The sequence below is a fragment of the Macaca mulatta genome, chromosome 18 (genome assembly GCF_049350105.2).
Source record: "Macaca mulatta isolate MMU2019108-1 chromosome 18, T2T-MMU8v2.0, whole genome shotgun sequence".
Classification (NCBI taxonomy): Eukaryota; Metazoa; Chordata; class Mammalia; order Primates; family Cercopithecidae; genus Macaca; species Macaca mulatta.
Window position 1 is genome coordinate 23,964,705 of NC_133423.1, and position 14,911 is coordinate 23,979,615.

General features: G+C 39.8%; 1 protein-coding gene across 2 annotated transcripts in view; it reads right to left on the bottom strand.

Annotated features, from left to right (window-relative positions):
- Positions 1 to 475: 475 nt before the first annotated feature.
- Positions 476 to 14,911, bottom strand: part of WDR7 (WD repeat domain 7) — a 388,194-nt gene continuing 373,758 nt past the window's right edge. For both annotated transcript variants that reach the window (XM_001084877.5, XM_001084992.5), the window contains 2 exons: positions 9,354 to 9,458; positions 476 to 3,278 (listed from right to left, as the gene is read on the bottom strand). In XM_001084877.5, the coding sequence (XP_001084877.2) occupies positions 3,075 to 3,278; positions 9,354 to 9,458 (309 nt within the window). In that variant the 3' untranslated portion in view covers positions 476 to 3,074. The remainder of the gene's footprint in view (positions 3,279 to 9,353; positions 9,459 to 14,911) is intronic.

The window sequence follows — 14,911 nt, forward strand, 5'->3', positions numbered from 1 at the left end:
TTACACATAACCCTCTATGAGCAATAAGGACCTACTTTATTATTCTTGATTTTTCCGAAAACCAATTATACCCTTTACCTCAGGGATTCAAATTCAACTCCAAACTGAGTATGAAATGCAGTGAACTTAATGATCTCAGCCTAGCTCCCAAGAGGCAGCCAACCCATGCCATCCAATCTGACAAGATATGATTTGGTGCCATTAACAGTCATTTGGGAGCATGTAGGGTGGAGATAAAGCAACAGGCATGCAACTCCCTTGCCCAAACCACAGAGGGTGCCACTGAGTTTCTGGAGGGAGAGTTTCTCGCTGCACTTCTGCTCTACTGTCCTCTGGGAATAAGTTGCCTTTCCCAAGCCAGCTCTCCAGGGAAATGAATGATTAGAGGCAGCAGGGCGAGGGGAGCATACGGATTTCAACTGAGGGTGTTTAAGATGAGTGAACACTGGAAAAGGTAATAATGTGAGAAAAACAGTTTTCAATACAATTGTTTTATTTAACACACGTATGTACACAGGAACATTCAGCATACATAGAATCTATTAAGTGGAATCATTAAGAAATGTCTGGAGAGGCAGACATTTTAATTCGCTCACTATACACAGGGAGTTCAATCATCACATTTTCATACAGGTGTGACGTCATGTCATCTTTTGCTTGTAAATTACCAATGAAGCCACATATGTCTCTACATATACAAGGACAGGTCCAAATACAGTGCCAATGAAATCAATAAAACATTAAAGGTGTACGCTGGGATGAAAATGCAGAGTTTACCTCAGTGCTGAGAAATCTAAGCTGGGATGAAGTTTGGGACTGTGGCTATTAAAATAGCCAAGGAGAGATTTATGTTAACAAGAATGCAGATATTTAATAGTTAGAGATGACTGTCTAATCATCAAACATCATCCACCCCAGGGTTTTGCAGCCATAGCTTTCTACTGGCCTTGGTTGTCTGTGCATACAGAGCACTTGAAAGGCCGACCCACACTCGTGGCCCAGGGCTGTTGCTCCTCTGGGCCTCCTGGCTTTGCTCTCAACCTTCGTAGTGGTGGGAGCCATCTGTGTGTTGGCGGCAGGCTGCCTACCGCTCCCACACCTCTTTCTTGATACACAGAACATTTTTGTTAAACAAAATGCTAAGGTATACATTTACCTCATCATTCCAAATAGAGATGTAGTCTACAATAAATTAATTTCCATTTAAGTTCATAAAGTAAACATATGTTGGGTATAGAGAAGACTGTGGGCCCACTGGAAAACAAAGTGAGCCTTTTAGTTTACCTTACATTTCTCTAGCTATACCAAACACAACAGCACGTTCACCAAACAAATAAAGTCTACACTGTATAGGTCTTTGTTTCTTCCTTGGAAACTACATATATAATCTTTATAAATACAATGTACATGCATGTGCCTAAATTCACTTTTGAAAGAATACCCAACTCTAAAATCAAGGAACAGTATAGATTTGCCATCAATGGAAATAACATCATATCAATATGAAAGAGATGTTCTAGTGGTTTTAATTTCTTAACATGTTCTTTAAAAATCTGTTTCAGTGAAATAACCAATGTTTGTTCCTAGACCTTGATCCTACATTTTTGTATATTAGATAAACTCTTACAACCTAAACTTTTAAGACTAAATTCTTCCATTATCATTTTGGTTCCTTTGTAAACTTCACATATTTTCTCTGAATTTAACAAGTAACTTTCTATTTTTGCATTTAATAAATGATTTTGCCCAAAGAACGGACCAATCAACAATTAGGCAACCAAACAACCCCCCACAAGTATATACAGATCAAGGTTTGTTAGAAACAGTTCATACAAAATATTATTCTATTTTTTCATTATTATGAGCTAAAACCAGCACAATCTGATGTAAGAAGAAAGTGATATAGTTAGTTAAAGCTTACTTAGAAGCATAATGAATACCCTCATTGCAATGTCTGCTCAAATAAATTAACTGAGAGCCCACACATTGTTATATACACTCCTGAACATTTGTGCCATAGTTATTACTTTTCCAGAATACTTGTTTAAAAGAAATACCTTATTAGCTTTCCTTTAGTTGATCAGTAGTAGTTTGAAGGCTGAATTATAATAATTTCATAACTGACATATGCCACACATATGGGAACTACAGGATTGTGAGGCTTCTGGGGGAAAGGGGTAAGCTCTTTCTTCAACAGGATCTGTAGCAGTGGATGGGGAGTCTTCATTTCCGGTACACGCTATGCTTCCGAACTTGGCTCTTTATCACAAAAGTCCCCTCAAGAGATTAGTTACAGTGACTGGATAATTACATTAACTAGATCATAAGGAGTGATTATTTTTATTTTAAACTACTAAATACACTATCATTTAAGCAAGAGATGAGCACTTCGGAAGGCTAAGTGTCTGGAAAACTATTTTCTACAAGAAAAATATTTTTGTGTGTGTATATAATTTCTCATGAATCTCAATCTGGTTAGCTGTTGATAAAGAAGGTGGTAGCTAAACCCTAGGAAATTGGATTGAGTAATTTCCTAGCAATCACCAGAAGAAAAGAACATGTAAACACAGAATCTTTTTGGTAAACAATATTTTAGGAAATTCAAAGGGCAATCATTTCAATCATGAGGACTACACCACATGACCTCAACACCCAGGGTCAGAACGGCCAGATTCAAGCAGCACTTCAGAGGTGGGGTTGAGATGGCTAAAATGCTGATCTGGGCTGGGAGTGCAATCACAGTGTTTATTGATTTTTGTGCTTCTGTTGCACCAAGCAACAAGAGCGTTCCCAAGAACCGCTGGCTTTCCGCTCCCATCTCTGGCAGGGAAAAACTACCTGGTGACAGGATGGCCACATCGTGCAGAGCGTGTGTGCGTGCCTCTGAATCGACAGACAGCACGAGCAGGGTCTGCCCCTGAGAAGCATGCACAAGTGACAAGACCTGGCCGCACCCCTGGACGGCACTGGGGTGGGCAGGCCCCTGGGAACAATCTGGTGGGAGGAAGGACAGGGCAACATTGGCTTGGAGAATTGAGAGAGCTAAAACGCAGTCACGGTGGCAGGCAGCAGCATTAGACCATGAAGCGGTGCTCCTTCCCATCATGGGCCATGAGGATGACGTTGCGGTTGGAAGTCCAGATGAGCCGGGCCAGCTTGAGGGCGTTGTGGGAGCCGGGTGACGCGGGCTGCACAGGGGGCACCTGGTAGGTTTTAATGCAGCGCAGCTGAGGTGCCGAGTTCAGCATGCCGATGCTTCCCAGCAGTGACGTGTTCATCTGGAGGGACAGGAGAGCACATGTGTCACCTGAACAGCCCTCTCCCTTTCCCTATCACAGAGATTGGGTCGATCTCTTCTGGCCACTTTTTCCTCCATCATGGTTATTCTCCTTCACCTGAGCTTGTTCTTAACCTCTCAAAAGTTCCTTACGGTGTGCTTGGAATTGTTCTGATGCTGCTACAGTAAATGCAGAAATCTAGAGGAATTTCATGGGGGTAGAACCTGACAACAGGAGAGTCCGTGGATCTTTAGGAAGAGAGCTAAATTATAGCTCTTAATAAAATGGTTCATTTAAACAACACAGGCATTTGGACATTGTGGATATCTGAAACTGAAGACTTTCATGTTCTTTACCACAATGCTAACTGCATTCCCTGATGGATGAGTCAGCGAAGACAAGTTTTGGGATTTGGAATTAGTTCAAGAAAAGGAAGCAAGGTTAAGCAGTAGACAGAGTGACAGTTTACTGGATCAAATAAAGCTCAAGACTCCCTTCCACCCCCATTTCCCACCTACTAATACCTTCACTCCTCACTTGCTTTTTAAAAACTCGCTTTCTGGGAAGCTCTTGCTTATTATAAAGTGCAGAACCAGAATCAATTTCATCTCAACACTGTGTCTGTGCCTCACTGTTTTGCTATTATACGAAGGAGAGTCTGCTCTTAATATTTTATTGACAATACCTTTTTATCAATTGATGATTTCTGCAGTTTTTCAGGATTTAAATTTTAGCTTTTCTTAATCCATTCACATAAATGAAAAATAACATGGAAATTATGAATCATGAACAACTATGCATTCAGGTTGAAGTACTAAATATTGATAGTAGTTGTCTACGTGAACTGTTTCCTAAGCAACTGAGTCTGAAGATTTCTCTAGATTCTAAATATTACTTAAAATATTTTCGCATCATATGTGCTATTATAATGTCACATGGAAAGAATACTGAAAATCTGGAAAGAAGTCTCAGAAATAATACTTTTTCTTTGTACTAATTTTCATTTCCAATGCTTCTCTCCAGTATAACCTCCATCTCAATGTGTAAGACTTCCTAGAGATTTGCATGAAGCATGCAGATTATGATCCAACATCTACCAACGGCGGGGCCATGAAACTGGCAAATCCTAGGACATTTAAGATGTGTTATCACTGACATCATCCCCTGCATGTGGATCACTGCAAAACACAAGCCATTCGTTTTTCCAGCCCTCCTCAGCAGCAGGATGGTGTCAGAGGGCGTAAATCATGGCATCTCTAGCAGAGTGCGTGCAGGCTCCACTGACATTTTCACAATTTCAATCATCTTGAGTAATAACCCTTTTAAGATGACTAATGTTACTGATTTTCCTGCATTAATAATAGTGCCGAACACAACACAGAGGTGAAAAAAAAATCACTAGTGTACGAGGTCACATTTTAAAACCAAATGTATGGTTATTGTTAACTCTTTCTGTTAAAGTTTGGTTCCTGTTTCCAGCCAGGCAGTTCCTTACTGTCACCCTTCCAGCAGCCTGTTTCTTTGCTTCCTTCTCTCCTTTTCCCAAAAACTTCCCAAAAGATAAAAATCAATGCCTTATTGCTTTCTTGGATGTTCCCAAATAGTTAAAATATAAATAATGATGGTGAGCTTGACTTGATAGATCCACATGACCCAGAAGATTGCTGGTTAACATTAACTGGCCTCAACAGGCATAGTGTGTTTTAGAAAAAAATCTAATTTCTCAGTTGATAAATAACTACAAGGTATTTTTCATTCTTTATAGATTTTCTATGAATATATGTACGAAGCTTGACTTCTGCTGGTAACTCAAGATGCAACGGGCATATAATGCTCAGACACTTCCTTATTTTTAATTCCTCTCTTCAAATTTAGCCACGAACAAAAAATGGGTTGAGGCCGGGCACGGTGGCTCATGCCTGTAATCCCAGCACTTTGGGAGGCCGAGGTGGGTGGATCATAAGGTCAGGAGTTCTAGACCAGCCTGGCCAACATGGTGAAACCCCATCTCTACTAAAAATACAAAAATTAGCCGGGCGTGGTGGCGGGCTCCTATAATCCCAGCTACTCAGGAGGCTGAGGCAGGAGAATCGCTTGAACCCGGGAGGCGGAGGTTGCAGTGAGCCAAGATCGTGCCACTGCACTCCAGCCTGGGCGACAGAGCAAGAATCCGCCTCAAAAAAAAAAAAAAAAAAAAAAAAAAATGGGTTGAGAGCTAAACATGAAAAGGGAGAGAATATCTCATGGGAATACTCTAGATGTAAAGATTTTAGAAAAGGCCATTACAACTGGGTTCCTCTTATAACCTGAGCCACCCCTACTTTGATAAATGCCTTTGGTTGGATCAAATAGCCTTCCTGCCTGAGAATAGGGATACGTGAAATTCTATAAGGAACATAACCGTCATAGTTGCATACATGTGGTACAGTAAAGACCCCCATGTTCACTAAAATTGATTGCTCAGATCATCCTTTCCCTATGACCTCTTCAAATTTGGCATGAATCTGAAGTATTATAGGAAGGGTATTAGTTTTTCCAATAAACTCAGGCAAATGACTCTCTCTGAAACAACTAACAATTTTGTTATTCAATATTAATGTTTTCTTGACCAGCGACGGTGACAAATGATGCTCAGGTAAGGACATCTTGAGCCCTGAATGAATGCAAACTATGTGGAATTATGAGATTCGGTAACATTCATTTTTTCCTGATTGCAAAGATAGTAAATACTCATTGTGGAAAATTCAAATAATAAAGAAAAGTACAAAAAGGAAAGCAAAAAACCCCTGAAATATCTTTTCCCAAAGACAGTCACTGATAAAATGTTGGTAAACAACGTTCCAGACCTCCACATGTACATAAAGATGAAGATAAGCAGATTTAATAAATTTTATATAAACAAGCTTATATTAACATGTAGTTTCAGAATTTGCTTTTTTGTTCAACAAAATGTTGATGGCAATCTTCTCTTGTTAATGACTACAGATTTACACTATTCCTTTTCAATGGCTGAATAGTATTCTACTATACAATGGAGTAAATTAAAATAAATGAAACCAGTATCTACCTAACTTATTATCAGCATTTCTGAAACAGGATATTTGCTGGACAGTGGTGGTAAGCTTTGGGTGAGAGAATTGTGACTGTATTTCATTACCAAACTCCTCCTCTTGCTCAAATATCAATGGATACAGAGAAGTGAAATATTCAAATTAGGTGGGGTTAGAAAATCAAAGGGCTTGAATGACTGCCAAATTACATCATTTGACAGATGAGAATGTAAATTCACTCAAATGTAACTTTGGCTTTTTTATTCCCGTCAAAAATAAATGCTTCACAAAACTGGTTCTGTGAAGATTATTTTCTCAACACACAGAAACACAGATATAATTCATCACAACAGGAAATGTTTTAATACTATTCCCAATGTAAGTAATGCAGGACACAGACCTTCCTAAGTCTCACTTGAGTAATTATCCAACCAATATTTCTCATTAACACTCATTTCTCAGCAAAGATTTTAATAGCTGATAGCTTTAGTAAGGTTCTGTATTAATAAGACTTCATTAAGTTTTCAAAATATATTACAGTACACTTACTGGAATAATATAAAAGTATTCTCCTACATCATTACAACGAAACATGCATCTAAATAAATCAGCAAAGTCCATTTGGGGAGAGCAGTGGTAGATCTAATACTGTTTTTTGAACTCTTTTTAATTCAAATAAGACAACTACACTTCTGGAAGAGATTTCATTGCATTTTCCTGAGAAAGCTGAAAGGACTTGTTTTTGTGTCTTCCATTAAAATTTCAAGTCTGAGTTTGGTGTAACATAAACATCAAGAAATGGGCTGTATTTTAAATTCCGACATTGGTTTTAGAGGCAAGAATGACCTGGGTGTTGCCTGGGCTGCTTTGGCTCTGGCATGTGCAGAGTTTGTTAGGAAGCAGCCCTTGGAGTAGTAGGTGAGCTTCTGGACTAAGGACATGTGCTGCAGCCCCACTGTGTGCAAAGCCACGTGTCCAGGCACACAGATGTGAGTGTGCTTGGCAAAGCCCAGGGTCAACAGCAGGAGGCTTCAGAGAGGAACTGGAAGATGAAAAGATGTTATCTGAAAAGGAAGCCATCTAATAAATGAGCTTGGTCTGTAAGTGAAACGGAAGAGGATGCCATCCAATACACGAGCTTGATCTCTAAGTGAAAAGGATGTTACCCATAATCCCATCAGTGACCTGGGCAGTAATTTTGATATAAATAGAAAAATATTCAACGAAGGGATGAACATATCCAAATAAAACCTTGAAGATCGAAGGGAAAAAAGATAAGTTACCATTTAGAAAATTCCATTTAAAATACTCCTGAAAATACTGGAAAAAGTTTCAAATCTGGCTAATATGTGAGGTATTTCTTATATAACAAATTATGTTTTCTTAGCAGAAAGAAAGTTGGAAAAAAGAGGTGTTTTGTTTGTTTATTCCAAAGAAGAAACCCTGCACAGAACACAGGTTTCTGGCAAGCATGGACCCATGACTTACTGACCTCTGTGTCTCTAATGCACAGGCCATCACTCAGACACCCAGGAAATGTGGAATGAGTGGAGCTTTATATAAATATTCCTCCAAGATCCCAAGAGAACAGGAAATAAAAGAAAATTTGTATCAAGGTACAGCTGACGTAATAGAGGCCACTGAGTTAGACATCAGTAGGGAGGGAAAAAAAAAATCAGTAGGCAAACGCCTTAAAGAAGCACTGCTGCAAAAGCCCAGTTTCTGGACACCTAACGGAATCACTGTGGAATTTCAGGAGAGGAAAACACCAGTGCTGTGGTTATTCACTGGGAAATGAGGGCTGGGTGAGATCTCTGATAAAGAGAGTTTAATATGAGCGAATTAAGATGTTGGAGACATATTTTGGAAGAAAGGCTAATGAGAAAATAAACTGGAAAACTAAATTACATAAAGGTAGAAGAAGTCTGTGACAGATTTTGAAGTTGTCATGCTTTAATAGCATGTTGTTAATTAAGTAATTTATTGTATCCATTTTACATTTTATTACCTATTGATTTTTTGCTGAAGCCTTGTTTAAACTTTTATTTTGTTTTGTTTTAGTTTTCAAAGCAATAAACTGAATCTCATAAAACACACTGGCATCCTAAGAAAATAAAGAAAACAACAAAATTTTAAATTAACTTTTTTGGGGGTGTTGGTAATGTTTAATTTCTTGGTAATTTTCGGGACTAAAAGAGTAAGGTAATTAAAAAGAAGATGGGATAGCAATTAAGCAGTGAGGAGAAAACATATTCTATTACCAAAATTAGTTTCTCAAAATCAGTGTTCATTTTATTCAGAATTAAACATAGGCATTCTCATGAACTGCTTACCAAAGACTATTCGAGATCTTAAGAAATGTTTTGAACAGTTTGAGAATTATGAGTATTATGCGGGAAATTCAGAATGCAAAGAAAAATGAGATAAGTATAAAAGGGACATGAGGTGAACACTAGGAAAACACCTTATTATACTATGCCTTACGCCCTGTTACAGTCCCAGACCCAGGGACCTTGTGTAAATGAATAGGTGAAGCCAGTGAGGCTTCTCCTGCCTGATTCCTCTCGGGCCAGGCCCTCAAACATGCCGGCCCTTGCTCACGGCAACTCGTGCACCTGTGTCCCCTTCTTAACCACCCACACCTCCTGACCAACCCTGAACACCCAGCCCTTCTTCCACACCACTCAAGCCTCAGCTTAGGTGTCACTTCCTCTGAAAAGCCTTCCCACAGCCTTATTCTCAGGCTCCCCTGGGACCATAACTGCTTGCTTATTTATGTATGTCTACTTCAGACTGCAAGCTCCGTGAGAGCAGATGTCCCTCTTTCCAGACTGCTAATTGTATTCTCAGCACCCTGCATGCTAGTGCCTGGCACATCATCAGCAATCAATACAGACTGGATGTTTGCTGCAAGGAGGGAGGGAGGACAGGAAGGAGGGCCGGCAGGTAGGCTCAACAGGAAGGCTTACTACCAAAGCCGTATCACGCGGTATACGCTTTAAGACCCTGGAGCATCTACCCTTACCTGCCAAAAAGAAATGTGGCTGTCAGTGTTTGAGTAGGTGGCAAGGTATCTTCCATCAGGAGCAAAAGCCACTGCAGTGATTGGTCCCTTGTGTCCATGGATTGTCTAAAAGAAAATTCAGATATCATGAATGGCAAGCATTCCACAGGACAATTACAAGTATACACACAAATGCATTCAATGTTGAATAAGTTACATCATGGGTATTAGGTGCTATTGTCTTCTTTGTTTATTAAGTCAGCTTAGAAAAGTAAGCCAAGCAACCGACATTCTCTCATTGAGGGAATTCTCCAAGGGCTTCAATCTTGTTCTGAGGTGTCCACCTGCCTCCTAGTTGGGAGGGCAGCATGAGCCCAAAGAAAAACCATATGTTAATAGACAAACCAATGTGCTAATTCATTTACATCTGCCACAGGGAAGAATTTTACAATTAGAAAGGTAAGAAACTGATCACCAAAAGTATCCAGGAACTTTGCTCATCTGAAATAAAAAAACAATCAAAGCTGTGTTATAAAAATCCCTGTTCTTGAAGGAGTTAAAGGCTATAATTTCATCTCCTTAATAATTATACACTGCTCATGCTTTATGCTTCATTTTCTAGCAATAACACTGCATTTAAATGCATATAGCTGCAATTAGTAAATATACATCCACACACATGTGGGAGGTTTGGGCACACACATAAATCAAATACCATTAAAAACAAGTTAACAGGGATAGTTTTGAACCTCTGCCAAATAGCGATCATTGATTTAACCATGAATAATAAAAAGGAAGTTGTATTTTAGAGTAGGTCTTTGATAGAAGGTCCCTCCTAATAAAAACAGTACTCAACTCTGATGATATTAATAATTACAGAAGACACTGGATACTAAGCAAATTAGCAATACTGTATTAATCTCCCTGCACTCAACTATTAAAAACCATACCTCTGCCACATTAACCAATATTCAGTCCGGCTTACAAGCTGCAGGTTGGTCTCCTCCCTTTGTCTAGAAAGGAATAGGAAATATGTGCCCCTAAACTAAGAAAATTCAGGACAGGTTTGCTTCCAGTTGTCATTTTTGATAAAGAATTGTGAGCCCTGAGTCTCAGTGGGAGCATTAGGCTTGTTATGTGATTCGGCCCATAGGTACTGTACATTTCAGAAGATTTTTTCATACCACATATCTGAATGCCTAAGATGAGGAAGAAGAGGGAAAACAGGGGTAGAGACACAAGCACATTCCTTGCTGCCTTTGCATTCTGTCCTTTTTTGTCATTAGACTTTCAAGGGACTGTGGTGTCCCCAAATAACACTTGTTTTCTAACACTCAAAAAAAAAAGTTATGTTGGTACAGAACTGGGCTCTGGGCAGGGAGAGAGCAACGATGTGAGCCAGACCTCCTGGGTGTGCATATGAGCTCCACTACGTACTAACTCTGGAACCTAGGGCCAGTTATTGAAGGCACTTAACATCTCAGAGTACCCATGTTTGTAAAGTAGGAACGGTGATGATGATAATGATAATATCTAACTCAAAGAGCTTTGTAAAGGTTAAATGAGGTAATACATAGTGTTCTGCACAATGCATGGCATATAACAATTCAATACTTTTAATATTTTTGTTACTCCTGCTTGCTTAGAGATGACCAGACACATATAAACAGTCATATAACTCAACCACTTGAGTACACCATTAAATGAACACTTCTCCAAAACTATGCCTTAATCACACATCTCAGAATCAGCATCATGTAGCATACCAGGTTGCCTATAAACATAGACTTCAGACTGTGGCATTTGATTAAATAGATGTGATTACTCCTGATGCTGGCCCATAAATGTACTAATCTAAGAAATGGAGTGCACTTGCTGAATAATTATTGCAAGAAACCAGCTTAACATCAACTATTCTGGAATGAGAATCACTCAGGCAGGAAAAAAGCCTTTAACCAATTAAATCAGAAAAAGTGGTCATTCCCACTTACTAGGTCAGTTTAATCAGCGCATTGGGAAAGCATTTTTAACCATTTTTTAAAATCAAGATTCAGTTCTGCTAAAAGTCTGAAATTCTATTGGGCCAATCTGAGGCCACTTTATGGTAAAGACAGTAGGACAGTAAGGCCTTGACTTAGAGGCTGCAAACTCAAAACCCTTAAGCTGAAATTAGATAATAGATGTGTTTGGTTTGGCCTGCAAAAGTGCAAAAAAAAGAATTTTTTTTCAGCCCATCTTTCTAATTGATCAGATGTTACGTAAAATCAAGATTTCCAGCCTCTCCTGAAAATCTGGAGGATCGGGCAATACTGGGCCTCTGTTCACATGTGGCAGCATCAGCCAGGGCTGAGTGGTGGTGAGCACTTCAGCCTGAGCATGTGCCCTTCACTTCACCAGCCCAGCACTGACACAAAAGAAGACCTGTGTACCAGGCTGCCTAGCTCACTTATTTCCTGCCTGGTCCCTCCTGGCATTTAATGCAAACTTTCTATTACAAATATTTGATTCAAAATTCAAAGTTTCTTCCATGCTCTGGGATCCCAATATCCATCTAAAACTGTGAGTAGACTTTTCTTCTAAGAAAAACTGGCCCTTCTTGAAAGCCCTCAAAGCCCGGCTCTGTGAAGAGGTGGATTGAACCTCCTTCTGGAGATTGGGCTCCTCAATTTCAAAACAGAATGCCAAGCCTTCCTCCTTCAGATTAGCATCCTTCCTTAATCAGCAACCAGAAGGTTGCTTCAGTAAGTTAGAGAACGCAACAGTGAGCCGGCTATAAACCAGCAGGTCCAAAGGATGTTACAACCCAATGGACACATTCACACCCCTTTCTTGGAGGCTAGCTGTTAGCTTTTTGTAAAAGCAGTAAAACAGACTCACTGGGACCATATTTGCTCCTTCAGAACAGTCTTCTCTAAATATTCCATTTTTTGTCTTCCTCTGGCGAGTATTTAAAACATCCATGTGAAGAGTACTTCTATGTCAGCTGAAGACACTCAGCAGTTATTTAAGTGGCTCTCATAGAAGATCTTGGGAAATAAGTTCAGCCTGGAATTTTCTGCTGGGAAAATGTCTGTCTTTCCAGATAAATTTGTTGCTTTCTTTTATCATGTAACAATAATTACATAACCTAACACTGGTTTGCTTTACTGCCAGGAAACTCAGAACTAAATTTATGCTCATCCTATACATCGAGTAATAAATACTTCCTCCTACTCATTTTACTCATCACTGTTCCGTTTTAACTTTTGTTGAAGTCCTGTCATATACTGAGTTTAACTTTCTTTAAAGTCTTCTTTGGACAAAGGGGGACCTACATCTTGGATCAGAACATCACACACACATGCACACACACACAGCATGATGCATCACACACGCGCGCGCACACACACACGCGCGCGTGCACACACAGCATGATGCTGCTAGATGCCCCACAGGGCTGGCTTTTTAAAGCAACCTAAAGAAAAACCACAGAGTGCTGACTGCAGCTGACAGACCTACTGTCTCGTAAGAGCAAGTACCGCTCAAGCAGTGCAGGGAAGTTCGCTGTTTTAAATGGCTTGGTACATCTGGTGAGTTCATTACAATCTCAGCCTGAGAGGTGCTTCAGCCCTCACTATAATGGAAATGTTGCCATTGTCTTTTGTTCAGACTCTCTGAACTTGTAAGATCTGTGCAGGCACCACCTGAATTGACTTTAACCGCTACTCTGGCATTAGAGATGCAGCTGTGAGGATTGCAGAGAACTTATTAGTGCTTTGTGATGGGGTGGATTGGATGGTTTCGGTCTCAAATGCTGGACCTTGAAGAACATTTTCCAAAAAACAACAAGTTTCAACATAAAAAGAGGTTTGGTAGATTTTTTTATGCGAATGAGTATCATGCCTTGTTATATTTTCAGTCAAAGAAATTGCTGTCTTGAAAAGACAGAAATGGAATATAAAGAAATTAATCAAATTCAGGACGTGCTACGAACAATTAAAAAAAAAAATCAAACAATTATTCCTAGCAGGAGCTAGAGTGTTGAACTGTTAAACACCCCCACCCCATTTTCTCATTAAAGACAAGGAACTGAGAAGCAGAATAATGAACAATACTTAATGCACCCAACAGTTTTTAACATACATTTTCAATGTGCTCTGCAAAGAAATATAATTAACCCAGTTGCACAGAGAAGGAAACAGAAATAAGAACTTCTAAAATGATTTAGTGTCAACAAAAGCCATGACTTTCTAGAATATTCTCTTTAAAACTGCTCTTCACATGATCTGTCAGCTTCCAAATGACAAGTTTGGGACTTGAAACCAACCCACTTTGAGGTCGAATAAAACGAAAGAGAACATCTTATATTTATTTGTAGGTCTCATCATTTTTTTCTTTAAAGGGGAACACAAAATCCTACCTAAACCATTTTCTTAATTTTAACATAAATTATGAAAACCCGATTTCCAAAAGTAGGTAAGATTTCCCCATCATGAATGCCAGCACAAGGGAAAGATTCATAAAGTACTGACCCATGTATTTTGTATAACATTTTACTAACATAAACTGGAAAAATGCAGGAGCGTGGACTGAACCTTGACGGCCCCCAAGGTCTTGAGGGGCTGAGAGGGTAGCGGCCCGTGTGGCTGTGGGCTTCTCAGGAAGCAGCGTGGCTGACTTTAGATTAAGTCAGGCAGTTGCAATTTGAGGGGTGCTTGAAAGGTCTGCTGAGCCGAAATATGTCCTCCCCAGTTGGCTGCACATAGCCTCTGAAATCTCGAAAAGCACAATTATGCCTTCACCTGAGGCATTTTCCCTAGAATGTGCTCTGGCAGAGGGCAAACAGGACAAGCTTGTTTTCATGAGGTACAAGCATGGCAGATGCCCTGACTTTAGGGTGAGCCTGAATGAAGTGTCTGTGTGTGTAGGGAGGCAGGAAATAGGTGAGACAGGCCAGAAATTCAAGGCAGTCAGTGCCTCAGCAGTGAGGTCTGAAAAGGAGAGGCAATACCAAAGACCGGCAAATACCTACATCTTCCCAGTGCTGCTCCCACATAATGATACCCGGCAATGCCAAGTGAGGTGCAGCGGGTGCTTGTAGCACTCATTGTATGTTTGGTATCTCTCACATATTAATAGCAGCTGAAGTCAGAAAATGGCAGCTAAGGAGGGGGAACCAGGCTCTGATTTGCATGCCTTTCTGACATCCCAATACGGGAGCCTGTAGATTTCTTGGCTGGCTGGCAGGGAGGTAACTGCTCAAGGCAGAGAGAAGACAAAGACATCGCTCTGACTGACAGCTCCGTTAGGCAAGGGAAAGGCTCATCAAAAAAGAGCCATTTCAGAAGAGTTCAAAAGTTAAGAATTAATTATGTTCAAGGAAAAAAAATCCCTTCTTTTCTCCCAAGCAATCAATTTGTGAAAATTTTATTAGATATTTAAGGTTCATCTGCTCAAGGAAACAAATTATAGATTCAACAAATAATTTAGGCAGATAATAACACCATTAAAAAATAGATAATCTCATCTATGGCCGATTAGAAGGCTCAAGTCCAATTTAATTATCACGATGAACTAAGCCTTCTCAAGTCTCTTTGTGC